At 42.0% G+C, this 17,616-nt stretch overlaps 1 protein-coding gene across 3 annotated transcripts in view; it reads left to right on the top strand.

Moving 5' to 3' along the window:
- Positions 1–6,009: 6,009 nt before the first annotated feature.
- Positions 6,010–17,616, top strand: part of LOC124268192 (tRNA pseudouridine(38/39) synthase-like) — a 29,145-nt gene continuing 17,538 nt past the window's right edge. The window contains exons 1-3 of one of the 3 annotated variants that reach the window (XM_046703217.1): positions 6,010–6,032; positions 15,182–15,688; positions 16,329–17,017. In XM_046703217.1, the coding sequence (XP_046559173.1) occupies positions 15,355–15,688; positions 16,329–17,017 (1,023 nt within the window). In that variant the 5' untranslated portion in view covers positions 6,010–6,032; positions 15,182–15,354. Of the gene's footprint in view, positions 6,033–13,616; positions 13,724–15,181; positions 15,689–16,328; positions 17,018–17,616 lie in introns of those variants that run through there. The other 2 variants (XM_046703218.1, XM_046703219.1) reach the window with 2 other exon arrangements.

Genomic DNA, 17,616 nt, shown 5'->3' with positions numbered 1-17,616 from the left:
GCGACGTATTCGACGTGACGTTCTCGGCCGACTGACGTTTTCTGTGCGCTGGAGAGTTTTTGCGTGTCTTCTAGCTGGAGGTGGCCCGCTATTAATGTGACGTGTAATCAAGCTTGAGTAACTTCAGATTACATTGAAAGCTTTTGCTACCCCACCTCAGTTACGGAAACTGTCTCACTAATATCGGTTGCTGTATGACTTTCGTTGAGATTTTTATCTTTTCAGTACGGTTTACTTCATGTGTTTATCTGTTATGGTGTTAAAATTAGACTAAATTAAAACTATTGTCACGTTTCTTTTGGCCGTCAGTATTATTACGTTCAATTGTATATGATTAACAACAGTTATCATATACATGTTTCATTCGTTCATTTCGTCGAGACCAACATGGCGAAGTTCTGTTTGAACATAGTTTTCGTGTTGTTGAGGGGCGGTGGGTTAAAGCGGTTAAAGCGTTCGCTCGCCATGCCAAAGGCCCGGGGTTCGACTCCCCATTTGTGTACAATGGGTGAAGTCCATTTCTGGTGTTCCCCGCCGTGATGTTGCTGGAATATTGCTAAAAGCGGCGTAAAACCATACTCACTCACTCACTCACTCACTCGTGTTAATATTCAATACTGGAACTTTCCATATCAGATAAACGCCGCACTATCATGACCAGTCCATGGCGTTATCAAGCCTGTGTAGTTCCACTTATCAGTTTAATAATATCATTCTTCGTTTCGATGTGAATTAACAAAGAACGCAATAAATGCTCTATGCTTAAAACGCAGTATCATTAATTGCCATGACAAAGCTTCCTTTCGTCCAACTCTGAAGCTAGTTAATTAGCCATGGCGTTGTACCCCGCCTTCAGACGGTAATTTGATCCGCCAGTTGGCTGTGCGTTCGGCCCGGACACCCTGAATAATTCCCATGTTACGAATGCACACCCGCGTACTCGCATATCGACGTCAAGGGTCGGGCAAAGTGTCGCTGATAATGCATTATCTTTTTGTTTGTAGCAGGGTAAGTATACCAGGTAGGTAAACGCTCGGCTATACCTGTATAAACTACCCCAATGTATTGTATCTGTGACCCAATGGATGTGATGCTGTTATTTTAATTAAGTCAATTTTGAGCAATAGCTGTACTTATGTTGGACCCGGTATTCTGACCTGGAGAGGGCATCGTAGGGTATGTTTTAATCTTAGGACCACGTCCTCCCTTCATGCCCCTATCTGATGCATCCACCCACTTTCTTTCGTCCGCCAGTCTCCAGCTCTATCCTATCCTACCCTACCCTCCCCACGTAAACAGTTCAGACCTTATTCTCGTCCACCAGTCTCCAGTCTTACACTAAACTCCTCACGTAGACAGTTCAGACCTTATTCTCGTCCACCAGTCTCCAGTCCTACTCTACCCTCCCCACGTAAACAGTTCAGACCTTATTCTCGTCCACCAGTCTCCAGTCCTACAGTAATCTCCCCACCTAGACAGTTCAGACCTTATTCTCGCCCACCAGTCTCCAGTCCTACTCTACCCTCCCCACGTAAACAGTTCAGACCTTATACTCACCCACCAGTCTCCGGTCCTACACTACCCTCCCCATGTCAACAGTTCAGACCTTATTCTCGCCCACCAGTCTCCAGCCCTACTCTACCCTCCCCATGTCAACAGTTCAGACCTTATACTCACCCACCAGTCTCCAGCCCTACTCTACCCTCCCCATGTCAACAGTTCAGACCTTATTCTCGCCCAACAGTCTCCAGTCCTACTCTATCCTCCCCACGTAAACAGTTCAGACCTTATTCTCGTCCACCAGTCTCCAGTCCTACAGTAATCCCCCACCTAGACAGTTCAGACCTTATTCTCGTCCACCAGTCTCCAGTCCTACAGTAATCTCCCCACCTAGACAGTTCAGACCTTATACTCACCGACCAGTCTCCGGCCCTACTCTACCCTCCCCATGTCAACAGTTCAGATCTTATTCTCGTCCACCAGTATCCAGTCCTACTCTACCCACCCCACGTAAACAGTTCAGACCTTATTCTCGTCCACCAGTCTCCAGTCCTACAGTAATCTCCCCTCCTAGACAGTTCAGACCTTATACTCACCGACCAGTCTCCGGCCCTACTCTACCCTCCCCATGTCAACAGTTCAGACCTTATTCTCGTCCACCAGTCTGCGGCCCTACACTACCCTCCCCACGTAAACAGTTCAGACCTTATTCTCGTCCACCAGTCTGCGGCCCTACACTACCTTCCCCATGTCAACAGTTCAGACCTTATTGTCGTCCACCAGTCTCCAGTCCTACACTACCCTCCCCACGTAAACAGTTCAGACCTTATACTCACCCACCAGTCTCCAGTCCTACAGTAATCTCCCCATGTAAACAGTTCAGACCTTATGCTCGTCCACCAGTCTCCGGCCCTACACTACCCTCCCCACGTAAACAGTTCAGACCTTATACTCACCCACCAGTCTCCAGGCCTACAGTAATCTCCCCACGTAAACAGTTCAGACCTTATTCTCGTCCACCAGTCTCCGGCCCTACACTACCCTCCCCACGTAAACAGTTCAGACCTTATTCTCGTCCACCAGTCTCCGGCCCTACACTACCCTCCCCACGTAAACAGTTCAGACCTTATTCTCGTCCACCGGTCTCCAGTCCTACACTACCCTCCCCACGTTTACTGTTCAGACCTTATTCTCGCCCACCAGTCTCCAGTCCTACCCCGCCCTCCTTAAACAGTTCAGACTTTTCTCTCCTTCATCAGCCTCCCACTCTACCTTCTACGTAAACAATGAACTTTCTTCAGTCCACCAGTGCCCAGCTCAATCCTACCCTCCCCACGTAAACCGTTCCGACCTTTCTCTCCTTCGCCAGCCTCCGGCCCTTCCCTCCCCACGTAAACAGTTCAGACCTTTCTCTCCTTCGCCAGCCCCCGGCCCTACCTTCTACATAAACAGTTCAGACCTTTCTCTCCTTCGCCAGCCCCCGGCCCTACCTTCTACATAAACAGTTCAGACCTTTCTCTCCTTCGCCAGCCCCCGGCCCTACCTTCTACATAAACAGTTCAGACCTTTCTCTCCTTCACCAGCCTCCGGCCCTTCCCTCCCCACGTAAACAGTTCAGACCTTTCTCTCCTTCGCCAGCCCCCGGCCCTACCTTCTACGTAAACAGTTCAGACCTTTCTCTCCTTCGCCAGCCCCCGGCCCTACCTTCTACATAAACAGTTCAGACCTTTCTCTCTTTCGCCAGCCCCCGGCCCTACCTTCTACGTAAACAGTTCAGACCTTTCTCTCCTTCGCCAGCCCCCGGCCCTACCTCTTCTACGTAAACAGTTCAGACCTTTCTCTCTTTCTGCCAGCCTCCCGGTCCTACCTTCTACGTAAACACCTTTCTCTCCTTCGCCAGCCCCCGGCCCTACCTTCTACGTAAACAGTTCAGACCTTTCTCTCTTTAGCCAGCCCCCGGTACTACCTTCTACGTAAACAGTTCAGACCTTTCTCTCCTTCACCAGCCCCCGGCACTACCTTCTACGTAAACAGTTCAGACCTTTCTCTCCTTCGCCAGTCCCTAGCCTACCCTACCTTCTACGTAAACAGTTCAGACCTTTCTCTCCTTCGCCAGCCCCCCGGCCCTACCTTCTACGTAAACAGTGAACTTTCTTCAGTCCACCAGTGTCCAGCTCTAGCCTCCCCTCCCCTCGTAAACAGTTCAGACCGACCTTTCTCTCCTTCACCAGCCCCCCGGCCCTACCTTCTACGTAAAACAGTGAACTTTCTTCCAGTCCACCAGTGTCCAGCTCTAGCCTCCTCTCCCCTCGTAAACAGTTCAGACCTTTCTCTCCTTCGCCAGCCTCCGGCCCTACCTTCTACGTAAACAGTGAACTTTCTTCAGTCCACCAGTGTCCAGCTCTAGCCTCCCTCCCCTCGTAAACAGTTCAGACCGACCTTTCTCTCCTTCGCCAGCCCCCGGCCCTACCTTCTACGTAAACAGTGAACTTTCTTCAGTCCACCAGTGTCCAGCTCTAGCCTCCCTTCCCCTCGTAAACAGTTCAGACCGACCTTTCTCTCCTTCACCAGCCCCCCGGCCCTACCTTCTACGTAAACAGTGAACTTTCTTCAGTCCACCAGTGTCCAGCTCTAGCCTCCCTCCCTCGTAAACAGTTCAGACCGACCTTTCTCTCCTTCACCAGCCTCCGGCCCTACCTTCTACGTAAACAGTGAACTTTCTTCAGTCCACCAGTGTCCAGCTCTACGCTCCCCTCCCCACGTAAACAGTTCAGACCTTTCTCTCACCCACCAGTCTGCAGCCCTCCCTTCCTCATCCCTCCCCACGTAAACAGTTCAGACCTTTCTCTCCTTCAGCAGTCTCCGGTTCCGCCGGGCAATATTATATATTCACTCATGTACAGTTCAGTGACCCCTCACCTATATCCGCCCTTTCCCTAAACACAAGTTCAGTCATATCGATATATCGATCTCTTAATGACTCATTTCTCCTCCCTTCATCCTCACCGCAACAGTTTAGTTTTCTCTCACTCACTCACTCACTCATACATAATCTGTGGCCAAAGGCAGTGGCTGGGACAAATACAAAGCTTAGGAAATATTTTAGGGCCAGTTTTATCGTATAAATCTCTCACGATACCAAATAGCAAACTAAAAACAACACTCATGCTTCATCCACGCGCGCACGAGGCCCCACGTGAACAGTTACACTTGAATTAAACATCCCACGTTTATATATTTACATATATTTTGTCCAATGTCAAGGCTAACCAACTCCAACGAACCAGGGTCTAAACCAAATAGCTCGCGGGTATATTCTAAACACACCCGAATCACAGCCATATGACATTTGAGCTATTAAAGTGTCATAGAGCGAGAGACATTGAATGCCTGATGCTAACTTGGATATAAAGAGATAGTGTTATATTTGGCTAATGATCTTTAATCCGATAGTCCACTTATCTGTTGGGTCTTCCTGCTTACACTGCTCGTGACAAAATGAAATTAATCGGCTACCACCATCCCGGATTTAATTCCTGATGCTCTTCCTCTTCGCTGTGTGATAAATCTACAAGTTTTTAGTTAGTGTTTGTTGATGTGAGGATGTAGTTGTGTGTTTTGTTTGTGACTTTTAAATATATGAAATCAAAATACTTGATTTTAAAAGTTATTTTATTTGTTGATTGTGCTGTTTACAGTTTCTGGAAACAAGCATCGAACATATTTGCCGATATTTATTTCTTCTTTTGTAATGTTTTGTTTAAAGCTTGAGAAACCGAATTTTCTGTTGAACAAATTATTTGAAAAGTTTATAAAATCATCGTCTGATACCTAAATTGATTATACTGATACAGTTGATATCACTATGAAAACTACACATAACGTTTAAAACTTCAGATAAAGTACTATAATAATTTCACATCAATTGTTAAGTTTAGTGTATGCGATAATGCTTGCGACAGACGCTACTGAAAAAGGAATAACCTCTTGGTGAACAAAGAGTTATTCAAACCTAACACTCTCCAAAATGCTGATTTATTTGTTTGTCACGTTTCGCACCGTAGTCTGCATCAATATATATAGTCACTAGATATGCAATATTTCAACAATCTCATGGGCTTCAATGTTGGGCTTTCACACAATGTACTCTTGTAGGGAATCGAACCTGTGTCTTTGGCGTTCCCAGCGAACACTTTAACAACCCGCCCATCTTGCATATCTTTAGTTCGAATGGTCTGCATCCGAAGTTCCTGCTATCCAAATTGACAATCTGTTTTAATTCAAAAATAAGAATGGCCAGTAAATCCTTGTGTCACCGTTACTTGAGAATGACCATATCTGCACCATTTATAAGTCACCCACACTAATAAATCTACCGACATGTTTATCAAACAGATAATTTTCTTTGAAAATTTGTTCTTTAGGTTTATATTTTCATTTGGACGTGCCTTTATCAGAGCTTCACACAACATGATTCACTTCAAAGCATGCTAGTGTACGGTCCAGACTGGTATAACCGGCAAGACAGGGGTGTATGTATCTATCAATCACTTGTACATTTCATAGTCTGTCTTAACTCCGCCTGACAGGCAATGCCTTCTTGTCACCTTGGATGCATGTTCATAGCATCCAGTTATCCACCTTTCTCACGGAGGAAAATAAACCATAAACGCGCAGTTTTCCATAGGGTAACCGGTTGCATAGTGAAGTCTGGTGTCTACCCAAATGGAATGCCTTAAAACGATATATGTCTTCTCCTCGTTATAACGCGTTACCGAAACCCTTCCCGGACGCATGTCTTTGAAGCATATTACACGGGTGTTTAATCATTATTACGCAAACATGCCCTTTAACGAGCAGCATCCGTAAAGTTTCACTCCACCTTGCAATTAATTAACGTTTCATTGCGCTACAATGAAGATAAATACAAAGTTGCTTTGCGCCCATTAAACCGCATGGTACGGCGAGGTAAGGAGAAAAGGGATGCATTTTCTTGCTGGGTGTTACGACAAGGGAAAGTTGGCCGCGTTTCATTGGGTACAAGTGACAAGTTACCGGGTCAGACCCCCAAATGAACTTACCCGTTACTCATTGTCCCTGGGGCTGTCACATCTGACAGTAATGCGGGTGCGATCACTGAACAAAGCCCGTAAAGACAAAGCGCCTCTGTATTTGGCTTTCACATGGGAATTAACCGTCTAACCGTGTGGACAGGGTATGTTGTGAAATATCTCTATTTCGTTCACCGCATTTTGTGAGTATTTTATTTGATCCATTCATTAGAGACTGATTATTTATGTTTTGTTTATATTTTTCAAACAAACTGCATCTTGAAAAAGTATTCATGCATTAATGTGATGTTAACATGTTCTTTAAACTTTAGTCAAACCAGTCAACTTTATGGAGTGATTGATTTCGATCTCTTTGAAAACTATATTCTGCATAAACAAAATAGTTACATAAGCTTGGCAAAAGAAGGTATACATTTGAAAACTCGACCACAAAATTGCAAATGTTATCCAAACATTAATCTGCTGAAAGCGGACAACGAACTCTGCTAACTTCAGAGCCATCTCTGATACCGGTATTAAGTACATCACTATGGAATAACCATGTCATTCTTCTTTCATACGATATGGCTGAAATATTGCCGATGTGACGTTAAATAATAACTCACTCACTCACGCTTTCATAATGAACCACCGACAGATACTTGTGTACGTTCTTTTGACCAGCTATATCAAACACCAACGTCAGTGCGCGCGACATCATCAACACTATCACAACGACAAATCATCGGTTTATGTTACCTATAAAGTAAATACTTTCTTGATCCGCGTCTGTTATCATTGATAATCAAGTTAATTAAGTCATTTGATTTCGTGTTTTAAATTTCACCCACACACGTTTGTACTGGGAAATGATTGACACACTGTTATTGTCGTTGAAATCAGCAACTTGAACCCAAGTATGAAGAAGCACACGGCATGATTCTCAGAGGGAAAGCATGTGTAGTCATCTTACTGATGAGAATGTTTAATGAATGCAGGTCATACAAAAGAGGAATTCATAATTGTTGTAGTTGAACCATGCAACGCTGAGCAGAGCAGTCAGTCAGGCAAAACTACATGTTGTTTAAAACGTATACTCTCAGCTCGGAGTCAAGATGACAACGTCTCTCTCTCTCTCTCTCTCTCTCTCTCTCTCTCTCTCTCTCTCTCTCTCTCTCTCTCTCTCTCTCTCTCTCTCTCTCTCTCTCTCTCTCTCTCTCTCTCTCTCTCTCTCTCTCTCTCTCTCTCTCTCTCTCTCTCTCTCTCTCTCTCAAGATCTCAAAAGGGGTTGTGGAAACCTAAAGCTCTCTAACCCACATGTTCACTTAGGATCACTTCCGCATTGGTGGCTGTGCTGTAGACTTCCTGCTACGTTCCCGTCATGTACACATTACTAGAGACCGTGTTCATGTAGCCGTGCACTTGACATGTAGTTTCATATCACATAACACATTACCAAGAGTGCAGGCTTTCAAGTGGAGGTCCCTCGTATGAACCATCACGTGTTGAGAAGGGAAAACCACATGAACTTTTGCGAATGACCACAATGGAAAAAGATTATGTGAATTCTTTGAAAGGCATTTAGAAGTGAAGAACATGAATCAAAGAGTTTTGGGATATCAACTTCTTTTTTAAATTGGAAGCTGAAATAAAAAAATCTTTGACTAGAGTAATTCAAGAGGTTTCTGACTGGGATGGGGTGTTACATGTAGTGGTCAGTAAACATGGATACTTTATAATAACAAATATCATATGATCTCTGATAGAAATCGGTTCTTTCTGTTGGTAGTGATAATATTTTCGACCTAGTGACAATATTGTGAACAAGAATATAAAATTTGACATCATCTGTCATCTGTGGCCCGGTCTAGTTACTACTTCGACTTTACGGCACTCTCGCAGCCCACATTCGGTTCCTGGTCCGTACACGAATCTTAAAGTGTCGGTAATGTCTATTTCCTGACTGTGATCGCATGACATGTCTTTTGTTGGTGAAGTTTCACACAAAGAAAAGACTCTTCTGGATGTGTGAACGACATTGACCCACAAGTCCGTTTATCCGGATGTTTTATTATCCGTCAACTGTACAGAACACGCTACAGTCTGGATTAACGGGTTTTACTCTTTACGTGATAGGTCAGAATTAAGACGTCATAAATCTAGTCGTCCTTAAGAGCCATGACGCTGAAATCGTTTCACTGTCATGCACAGCTTCATTAAAATTCAGACTGTTATATCCGCTGACTCGACATTTTAGGCAAGTTGAAGAAAAGGGTTAGTGCAACCGATTTTCTTCTGTCTTAGTAGTGACTTCTTATAAACATGTATAGTCTGTCTCACAGTCCCTGAACAACATTATTTTCCCTACTGCCAAGCCCTATCTGCAGTGCTAAAGCTCTAAATGAAGCAAGTCTAGATTTCCTCAGGTTCTGAATCTCTGGTCTCCCTGGGGCTCCTTTTCAATTTAAATGGGCTTGTTTGTTTCTTTCAAAATTACATATAAATATGTGATTCCTGCTTCTGTTATGATCCAGTAGCTGACAAAACATTCCATTTTGACCTAGTTATAAATGTGTAAGTCAATATGTCTAAATTGAATAGCGTAAAATGTAAAAAAAGGAATAAAACTGAAATAAAATTTGGAAACAATCTGTGTACAGTATATAGGGTTATTGTTGAGCATTATGTTTCAAATAAAAAAATAAATAAGATTTCCTGAATTAATCATTTCAGTTGTAATCTTTATTTAAAATTTATTTTATTATATTGGGTGTGGGAGACACAGCACTACCAGTTACCATTGTCGGATGGGTCTTCAGTCACCACACATACCACAGACCAACCCTGTTCCCAACCCACTCTGAGAGCTTTTGAGTTCCCAAAGTCGACACATGGTCGGTGAAATCTCCTAAGCTACCCCTATTCCAAGGCCACCCGGCCCGTCAGCATTAAGCTCACCAAATGATTCATTGTGCATCCGCAAACGTACCCCCACGCCCCCAAACCACCCCCCCTCACCCCACCCGGTCCATCAGCTCATCGGCACCCCGTAGAGCACATGGCGAATGCTGCCAGCTGGCTCTGAAGACAACGGCGATCTGAACAGGCTGTTAGAGTCAAACTGACCATTCTCCTCTACCCCCCCTCCCGCTTCGACTGACACCGACAATAATCAACAACACCTAACACACGCAACAGAACACTCCCCCACTCCCTCCCTCCAAACATGCAGGGACCTATCTCGGGCATGCCACCACCTCACATGCAAACACATGGTGTAAAGAGGGCCCCCATCCACAACCCGACATGTGATAAATTTACCCCCCACCTCCTCCACACGTAACTTGATCTTTGTCTGCGTCGACATCGCTTCATGCCTTGCAACATTCATATACATGTATCTCTCTTGCAACAGCACCAACGTGACCTCGGCGTGTTGCCGTGACCCTATGGCATCATGTATACTGCCTCCAACCCTCGCCATTTCCTCCTATGTCCCTGTACCACTAGTCCTCTCCTCTACACGCCTACCCGTTCGCCACCCCTATCCGCCATCTAGCAGTGTTGTTTCTTCCATTGTCGAGAGAAACACACATCAAACCCGTCCCGTGGAATAAATGTCTCACTACAAAGTAACTCCTTTTCTCACCACCGTGTCAGGTGTACGACCCCACCCAACTCTCCCTTGGACACTAAAGATCCACCCTCAGCCATCTCTCGTCGAACAAGCACGCACGCCCTCACACACACACACACAGAGAGAGAGAGAGAGAGAGAGAGAGAGAGAGAGAGAGAGAGAGAGAGAGAGAGAGAGAGAGAGAGAGAGAGAGAGAGAGAGAGAGAGAGAGAGAGAGAGAGAGAGAGAGAGAGAGAGAGTCTGACTCACAGTAGATGAACCGCATTATTTTCCTTACTTTGTCCAGCCCTTTTAGCAATTCAAAAGCTTTAAATGAAGCAAGTCTAGGCTTCCTTTAGTTCAGAATCTGCCATACCACTCTGGCCATTTTCAATTTAAATGGAAATATTTGTTTCTATCAAAATTATATAATCAGAAACTAAGGATAAATCCACAACCCCACATTTTACTCATAATGGACTGAGTCCATATTTACCCCAATCCCCACGATATAGTCAAAATCATATACATTTTGACATTACATTCCTATAAAAACAAACATTGAAATTCGAAAACACAAAGCTCATGTCCCGATTCCACATCACCCCCTCCCACCTAACCCCCACCCTACATTCCTTGCATCCCTTCCACAACAAAGTCGTCATCCCAGCGTTCACTGAAACACGTGGAGTGTTGTCCATCGTGTGCCAAGCGTCGGTTTCAAACAACCCCGACCCCACCACCTCGAACCCCCACTCCTAACCACCCCAACCAACCCCCGTTCTCACCCCGACCCTTTTTCCCTCCCCTAACAGGCTAAGACACACAACCCTGAAAATCCAAACGTTACCGAAAATCAAAATATTCCAGCAAAATGATCCTCAGTAACGGAGCGAGATTTTTCTGCCTAACTCGGAAAATATTGATTTGTGTTTGCGATATCGTGTCACGGTGAGCATCAGACAGATGCCCGCAGTGAACGCTCAGTCTCAGCTATTGTGTAGGGATGAGCAGGATTAGGATTAGGTACGTGGCTGCTGGGCTTATTCTTGGTCATTATGAACAATGGAGTTTATGCCACATATTTGCCACATATTGATTTTCCCCTCACCGTCCAGTAATGAAGCCTGCATGTGGTGCGCCCTGAATCAGTTCAATAGATATAGAGAATGTAAAATCAATGTTGTTATCTTTTCTCGAATAATATTGTTTTAATTTTCAGTCCTTAGACACAGTGTAACATACGTCGTGAAACAAAACATAGACTCAACCGTCATCAGTAGCTTATTGTCTTAGATCCGTTACTTACAGGATCCAAGTCTATATACATTTCAACAATATACAAGGATGCGCTCTTCCGTTACTTAGTAACAAGATATAGATCTAATATATTTCAGTATCCGATTCAATATGATATACAATTTGAAACTGAACGTGGAAATGAGATAAAAAAATAATATCGGTTCTTTTAAATTGTCAGTGTTTTTTTTTATCAAAATCGCCATAATTCCTCGATAGCTGTTTACCGAGGATTTCATTGATCGTGAGTAATAACAACGCGTGGCTTTAAACAAGGAAAGATCATGTATTTGTTTAAAAAGATAATATGCAGTTGCTCGAATCGTTTTTCAGCAAATAAGTCCAAGTTGCATGATTTTACTTCTTAATCCATAACCAAGTATCGATTACCTACAATGTCTTTAAAGAGAATGATCACCTTTTTCATTGAACCAAAATATATGTTTATAGATTATGGTCATGAGGATTGCTCACCCGACGCGGTTTACCCTATGCTTCCTTAACATTTGTCGCGCTTGGCTTTATAACGAGGTTTATAGTTTTACTTTGAAAATACATAATGTACGCTTGCGTATTCAATGCAAATGCATAATCGGAGTGTGTGGATAATAAGACTTCAGAATAAAGGTTTCTATAAAGTTGGTGTTCGACACAAAATCAATTCCAGGCGCAGGTAAGCGTTTATCACTGGTTGATAAAAAAGTATTTCAGTCCCAAAAACGTACAACGAAAAAACAACTTATTTTTATCAGAAAAACACATGATCAAAATGCTCGTATTTTCACTTGTCCAGGGTACTCCTTTGCGCAGTGCCGGGTAATCGTTATGTCTGCACTGAAACTAACAAAGTTTCACGAACTAATTATACATATTCCATACAGTGAACGACAAACACTATCAATATTTCACAAGTGAGTTGTCAATATACAAACAGGCAGGTGCGCGTTATAACGAAACGGTATTGTTATTATACTCGTATTTCAAATATGTCACCACAAAATTACTGTTATGTGATGTTTGTGAAATCTATTGTATTTATTTTAATCTTTTATAAAAGAAATGACTTCAGCTGTTGTTAGATCATAGCGACGACAGCTGCGCGTTATAACGGTGGGATATGTAACGCAATTTCTCTCTATAACATGATGATGGTGATAGAGGTATAATACAGATGTGTGTCTCGGTGCCCTAGTATCAGCAGTGACATCAATCGATATCGATAAAACAAATGCCAACTGGAAATATGTACCTAATTGGTTCGTAATAAATAGCGATTCATCGTCACACGAACTTACACGAGGCCACAACGCGTTATAACGGAGTTGACATCTTAACAATGTTTCTGAACAAGGCGTCTTTAAGATCATCAAATCTCGCCTACCCACGTGCTGGTTCTTCCTCTTAGTAAGGAAACTCCACTAATTCCACTTACATTCGTCAGTTTCCGTATCGACAAGCTGAACTAAAATTCCGTCTCTCGAGCACATTTGGTCACGCCCATTTATTTTCGTGGTGTCGTCGAGAGCTGTCGCTGTATATTTTCGCTCCATCAAAATGCAAGATTATGCCTTAACTGCTCGATGGTATATTTCACAATATTTTGTTGGCGTGTGTCCTCTTTTGTGCATTATTACGTTTTATTTTTGTTTGTTTTTGTTTTGCTTTTTTCCTTTTGTAAAAAGTCTATGTGTTGAAAGTATCAAATTAAAATGATATCGAATAAATTCTTCAGTATGAGGGTGAATGAGAAAACAACTAAAAGTATGTGTTGTATATATTTATGTAATCTGAATTAGTCAATGGTAAATATTATAAACAAATCCTGAAAAAATCAATGAGATCAATATCAGTTATTGATGAAAACCATTCATAGAGTCATCAATTTAACTGATTTAATGAAAATATTATTTTCGGTTTCAGGGTAATTTGGGGGAATTCTTTTCGAAGTAAGAAGTAGGGAAAGTGAAATTGGATTATTTAGAGGGTGATATAATGCGTAGGTATTTATAAATACACTTTGTCACATCTAAAATTATTAAAGTTCATATTTTTATGACATCATTCATTTCAAAGGCATTAATTAGATTCAAATGAGGGTAGGAACAGACAGAGTTACGGGTACTGTCCGCGCACCCACCGGATAGGGGTCGCTGTTTACTTTCCCAGCAGAGGAAACAAAATGGCTTCACCCGGTTCAACTGCAGATATGCCCTCTCGACAAACTGCACCCGTTATGCTTGAAAATTTATCGAAGGAGGTAAGTGGCTGAGCTGGTATCAATCGTAGATGCTTTTACACGTTTGTGACTGAATATTAGCCCGTTAGGTGAGTTATGGAAAAGGTAATGGGGGTTTATAATGGGGTGGGGAGATCGGTCTTTTGTCAGCAGCGAGCGATGGCGATCGGCCAATACCCAGATGTGTCCAAGCGACTCCGCGCTACGCCCAACTCTGGTGAAAAATTTAATGACTGTGGCGTTTTAGATGACTGCGGAGGTACTATTTGAGCAAGTGAGCTTTTTCGTTTATTTCATGCATGTATTTGAAGGCTTAGTTTGATTGAAAATGTTATTTGTTAGACGGGTGCGATTGTAAAAGCTTTCGTTTTCAGTCATTTAATATTCAGGTCAGAGTGGTGTGACGTCACGCAAGCTTCGCTGCAAGGAGTTCACCTCGGACTGGGCGAAATGTGCCAGATGTTGATAGCTTGTAAATGTGTGGGAAGATGTCCCGTTATTTTATCAATAAACGTGACTAGATACCAATAATTAGAAAAATGTGACCAAACCTTAACACATTTATTTCTGTAGGTGAAGCTTGATGCGAACAAGAACATCGGAGATCTCAGTCAATATCGAGAACGCTCATGTTTTTGTGAAATATCGCACACCATGAACCCTTTTAATGGTGTTATATGTTGTAATGAACATGTTAATGTATGTTAAATATATATTCACTGATGCAGTTTGTTTGAAAAGTGTATGTAACTATAGCAATGTGGATAATTTTTTTTATGTCAAACGTACACCAATTATGTGCTTGATATTGAAAGAAATCAAATTGTCAATAAGAATAATAAAAATAATGTATTATTTCATATAGATTTAAATTTTGTTCTTTTGTTGCATTAACACATTTCTAAAAGTCTTATTCTTTCTACTTGTAATCAATTAACATTGATTCCATACTCAGTCATTTTGTAAAGCCCAAATAGCATTATACCGCTTTTAACCAAATTTATTAATTTGCTTTTAAGAAGTTATTAGTATTAGAAAAACATACTTTTCACATTTTCAGATGTTCAGCCTTCCTCAAGCACCTTTTGTAGATAACTGTTAACAATCTATAGCTCTTTTTTGGTCTGAAAATGCATTATCATTCACTTTTCATGAGGATAGTCATCATTTCACTTGCCATAAGAGGCGTCAAAATGGAAATTGGATGACAGTAATTTCTGCAGAGTATGGTCAGTACTTAGACAGGAGACAATCTAGGAAGACCAACACTCAGCAGAGTCTGTTATGTGTCATACACATATGTTCTGGTTCTGTGTTGCACTGACCACTGTATTGCCAGTTCATGGCCTTATAAACAATACAGACCATTGTGTTGTGGCTGTAATATTGCTGAATATGGTGTGAAACCCTACTCACTCACTCTCTGCTTCCTTTTTGCCTGTCCTCTTCTGTGCTAACACTTCTCTTTCTACTGTCCAGCTTAGTACCAAGAAATACTCTACCACGGACAATGTAATGGGGTGAGCGTCTCCTATGCAGAGCCATTCGCTTGCCAGGCTTCTTTAGCGCGCCTTGTGTGCTACACTACAATCACTACCCATGAAGAATACTCAATTCCTGTGATATTCAACCTACAGCCAGTATATACATTTATGTCTGAAAATATCGCCAAAATGAAGGGAGAGAAAATAGCTTGTCAGGACCTGCGACAGTACCTGTACAGCATCGATAATTATCGCCAAGCTAGCATGCTTCGGAAAGGACGAGAGGTGCACAAAATATATTGTGAAGTTCACAAGGGACCAAGTTTCCTTGACGACCGATTCACATTGACAGAGTTTGGAAAGATGGTGCTCCAAAATGGATCGGTCAGAGCTGGAAGAGCTAAAAATGTTCGTCATATTGTCATGGCAAGAGAGACTTTGTACTGCAGTGGGACAAATTCATGCAAGAGAGGATGTGGTGGATTCGGAGTTTGTGTCCCAGGTATTGAACTGTTTCAGTGTCTATTGAGATTAAACAAATCCATATTTTAAATACATTATATATAAATGAAGCCTTAATTTGTGATTAAATTTCTGAAATAGCAACATTTGTTTTCAAAATCAGTATAAATGTTAAAAGAAATTTAATTTCAGAACTTCAAAAAGATAAAATGTTCAACAGAAATTATTCTGGAAAAATCAATGATATAATGCTCTCCCTTCTTGTTATAATCTGCATTATTACATTCATAATATCTCTTTTGCGTTTGACCCTGTGTTTGAACCTGTATTTGGAAATTACTGAAATAAGAAAATCAGATTTTGAAATCAGTAAGGGCATTGAGTGCTAAGATTAAAGATTGACAGTTGAAGGGGAATAACTCTTCAGAAAACTGAGTACTTGAATTGACTGCATTGTCAAAGACATTTGACTTAAATGGAATGTAAAAATTGGATATTCACAGGAGTATTATGTCTTGGGTCGATGTATGTTTGTAAATATGAAGTCATTCTGATTTTTCTGAAATTGTAATGTTAATCCAGGGAACCCTTTGATGTTTAATTAAACATAAGAGTGATGGCATGAAATGTTAATACATATTTTCAGCACTGTGTGACATATTTGTTCTCATCTATTGCAGGATGTGAGAAACACAAAGTTCGTGGTCATAAGTGTAGTTTTCGTGTGAAACTGACAATGAGGCTAGGCTTCGCAGACTTCTGGTTTGTGGAAGTTTTGGGCAACCATTCAAACTTTACCGATGAGCCTGACCCTACTGCAACTGACGTGAAAAGAATGGTATCAGAATACGAAGGCTATACACAGACTGTAGTTCCTGCAATTACTTCCAATAATGCCAGTGAAGAGAAGAAATTGGTCCGTAACCCTGGAAAGCGTGGTGCTATATCTATTCCCGAAGTCTACTGTAACTCCCCAAGTCTGACAGTAACTAGTCACCATTTGAATATTCCTGTATTTCCTGAAACATACTCACTCAACTCTGTGAACCATGTCCAGTCACCCGCCCAGTCCACACCCACTTCTCAGGATGGCAATACTCAGTTATCTCCCATCACAATGGCCATTAAACAGGAGCCAGTTGATGATGCGTACCTCGGAGGCGTCATGCTAGCATACGCAAATGGTCATGGAGCCATCCAGCCTCGGCAATTAAATGAGATTAATCATGTGGAAAACAATAATGATGTCTCCAGTATGACCGACGATTCTGTGGTAGAGACTCAAACTTACGAGGACAGTCACACAAACGATGACATCGAAGAGGAGTATGTTGATATGATAACAGAGGAAAGTGACAACGAAGAAAAGGTATATCCTGGTTTAGTGGATGGTCATGGTAGCCACACTTGAGTGGTACGCATGTGCATGAAGATTGTAGCATGCTTTGGATGTTGGTAGCTTCTGGCCTAAAGCTGCGGAGAGCTGCATTACCTGCAGTTCTGTCCTGAGAGAGCTGCTCTTTTCATGGTGTTTGTTTTGACAAGGAATGGTCTTACAGTAGCAATCAGAATTGCCTGAACACTGCATTCATGTCTTGAATCTGTTATTTCTGAATTTTTTCTATCATTCTATACACACATCTGTTATAATAACATAAATTCCTTTCACAAAACTTAATTGCTTGAGAATGCATATGTATTAATATTTCACCTTTTTACATTATTTTGTCAAGCCAGTTCCTGGTATACTACTGATTTTACAGTAAATGAGTTACAATTGTAGCGCAACAATCATTTTGAGATTCACGGCCATGTTCATAATTCTCAAAGCTGGTTTGAATAATATTGAACTTATTTAACATTGTTTAAGATCAGCCCAGAGAAAAGGTACATTCCTGAACCGAGTAACAGTTCTGATTACAACAAAGCATTAAACTAAAACAGGCAGTTCTGATTTTGTTAGTCCAA

Source organism: Haliotis rubra, unplaced genomic scaffold (assembly GCF_003918875.1).
Source record: "Haliotis rubra isolate DU_JTF1 unplaced genomic scaffold, ASM391887v1 Scf137, whole genome shotgun sequence".
NCBI classification, from domain to species: domain Eukaryota; kingdom Metazoa; phylum Mollusca; class Gastropoda; order Lepetellida; family Haliotidae; genus Haliotis; species Haliotis rubra.
Note: the sequence above shows the minus strand (reverse complement) of the source record. Positions and strands in the feature narration are given on the sequence as shown.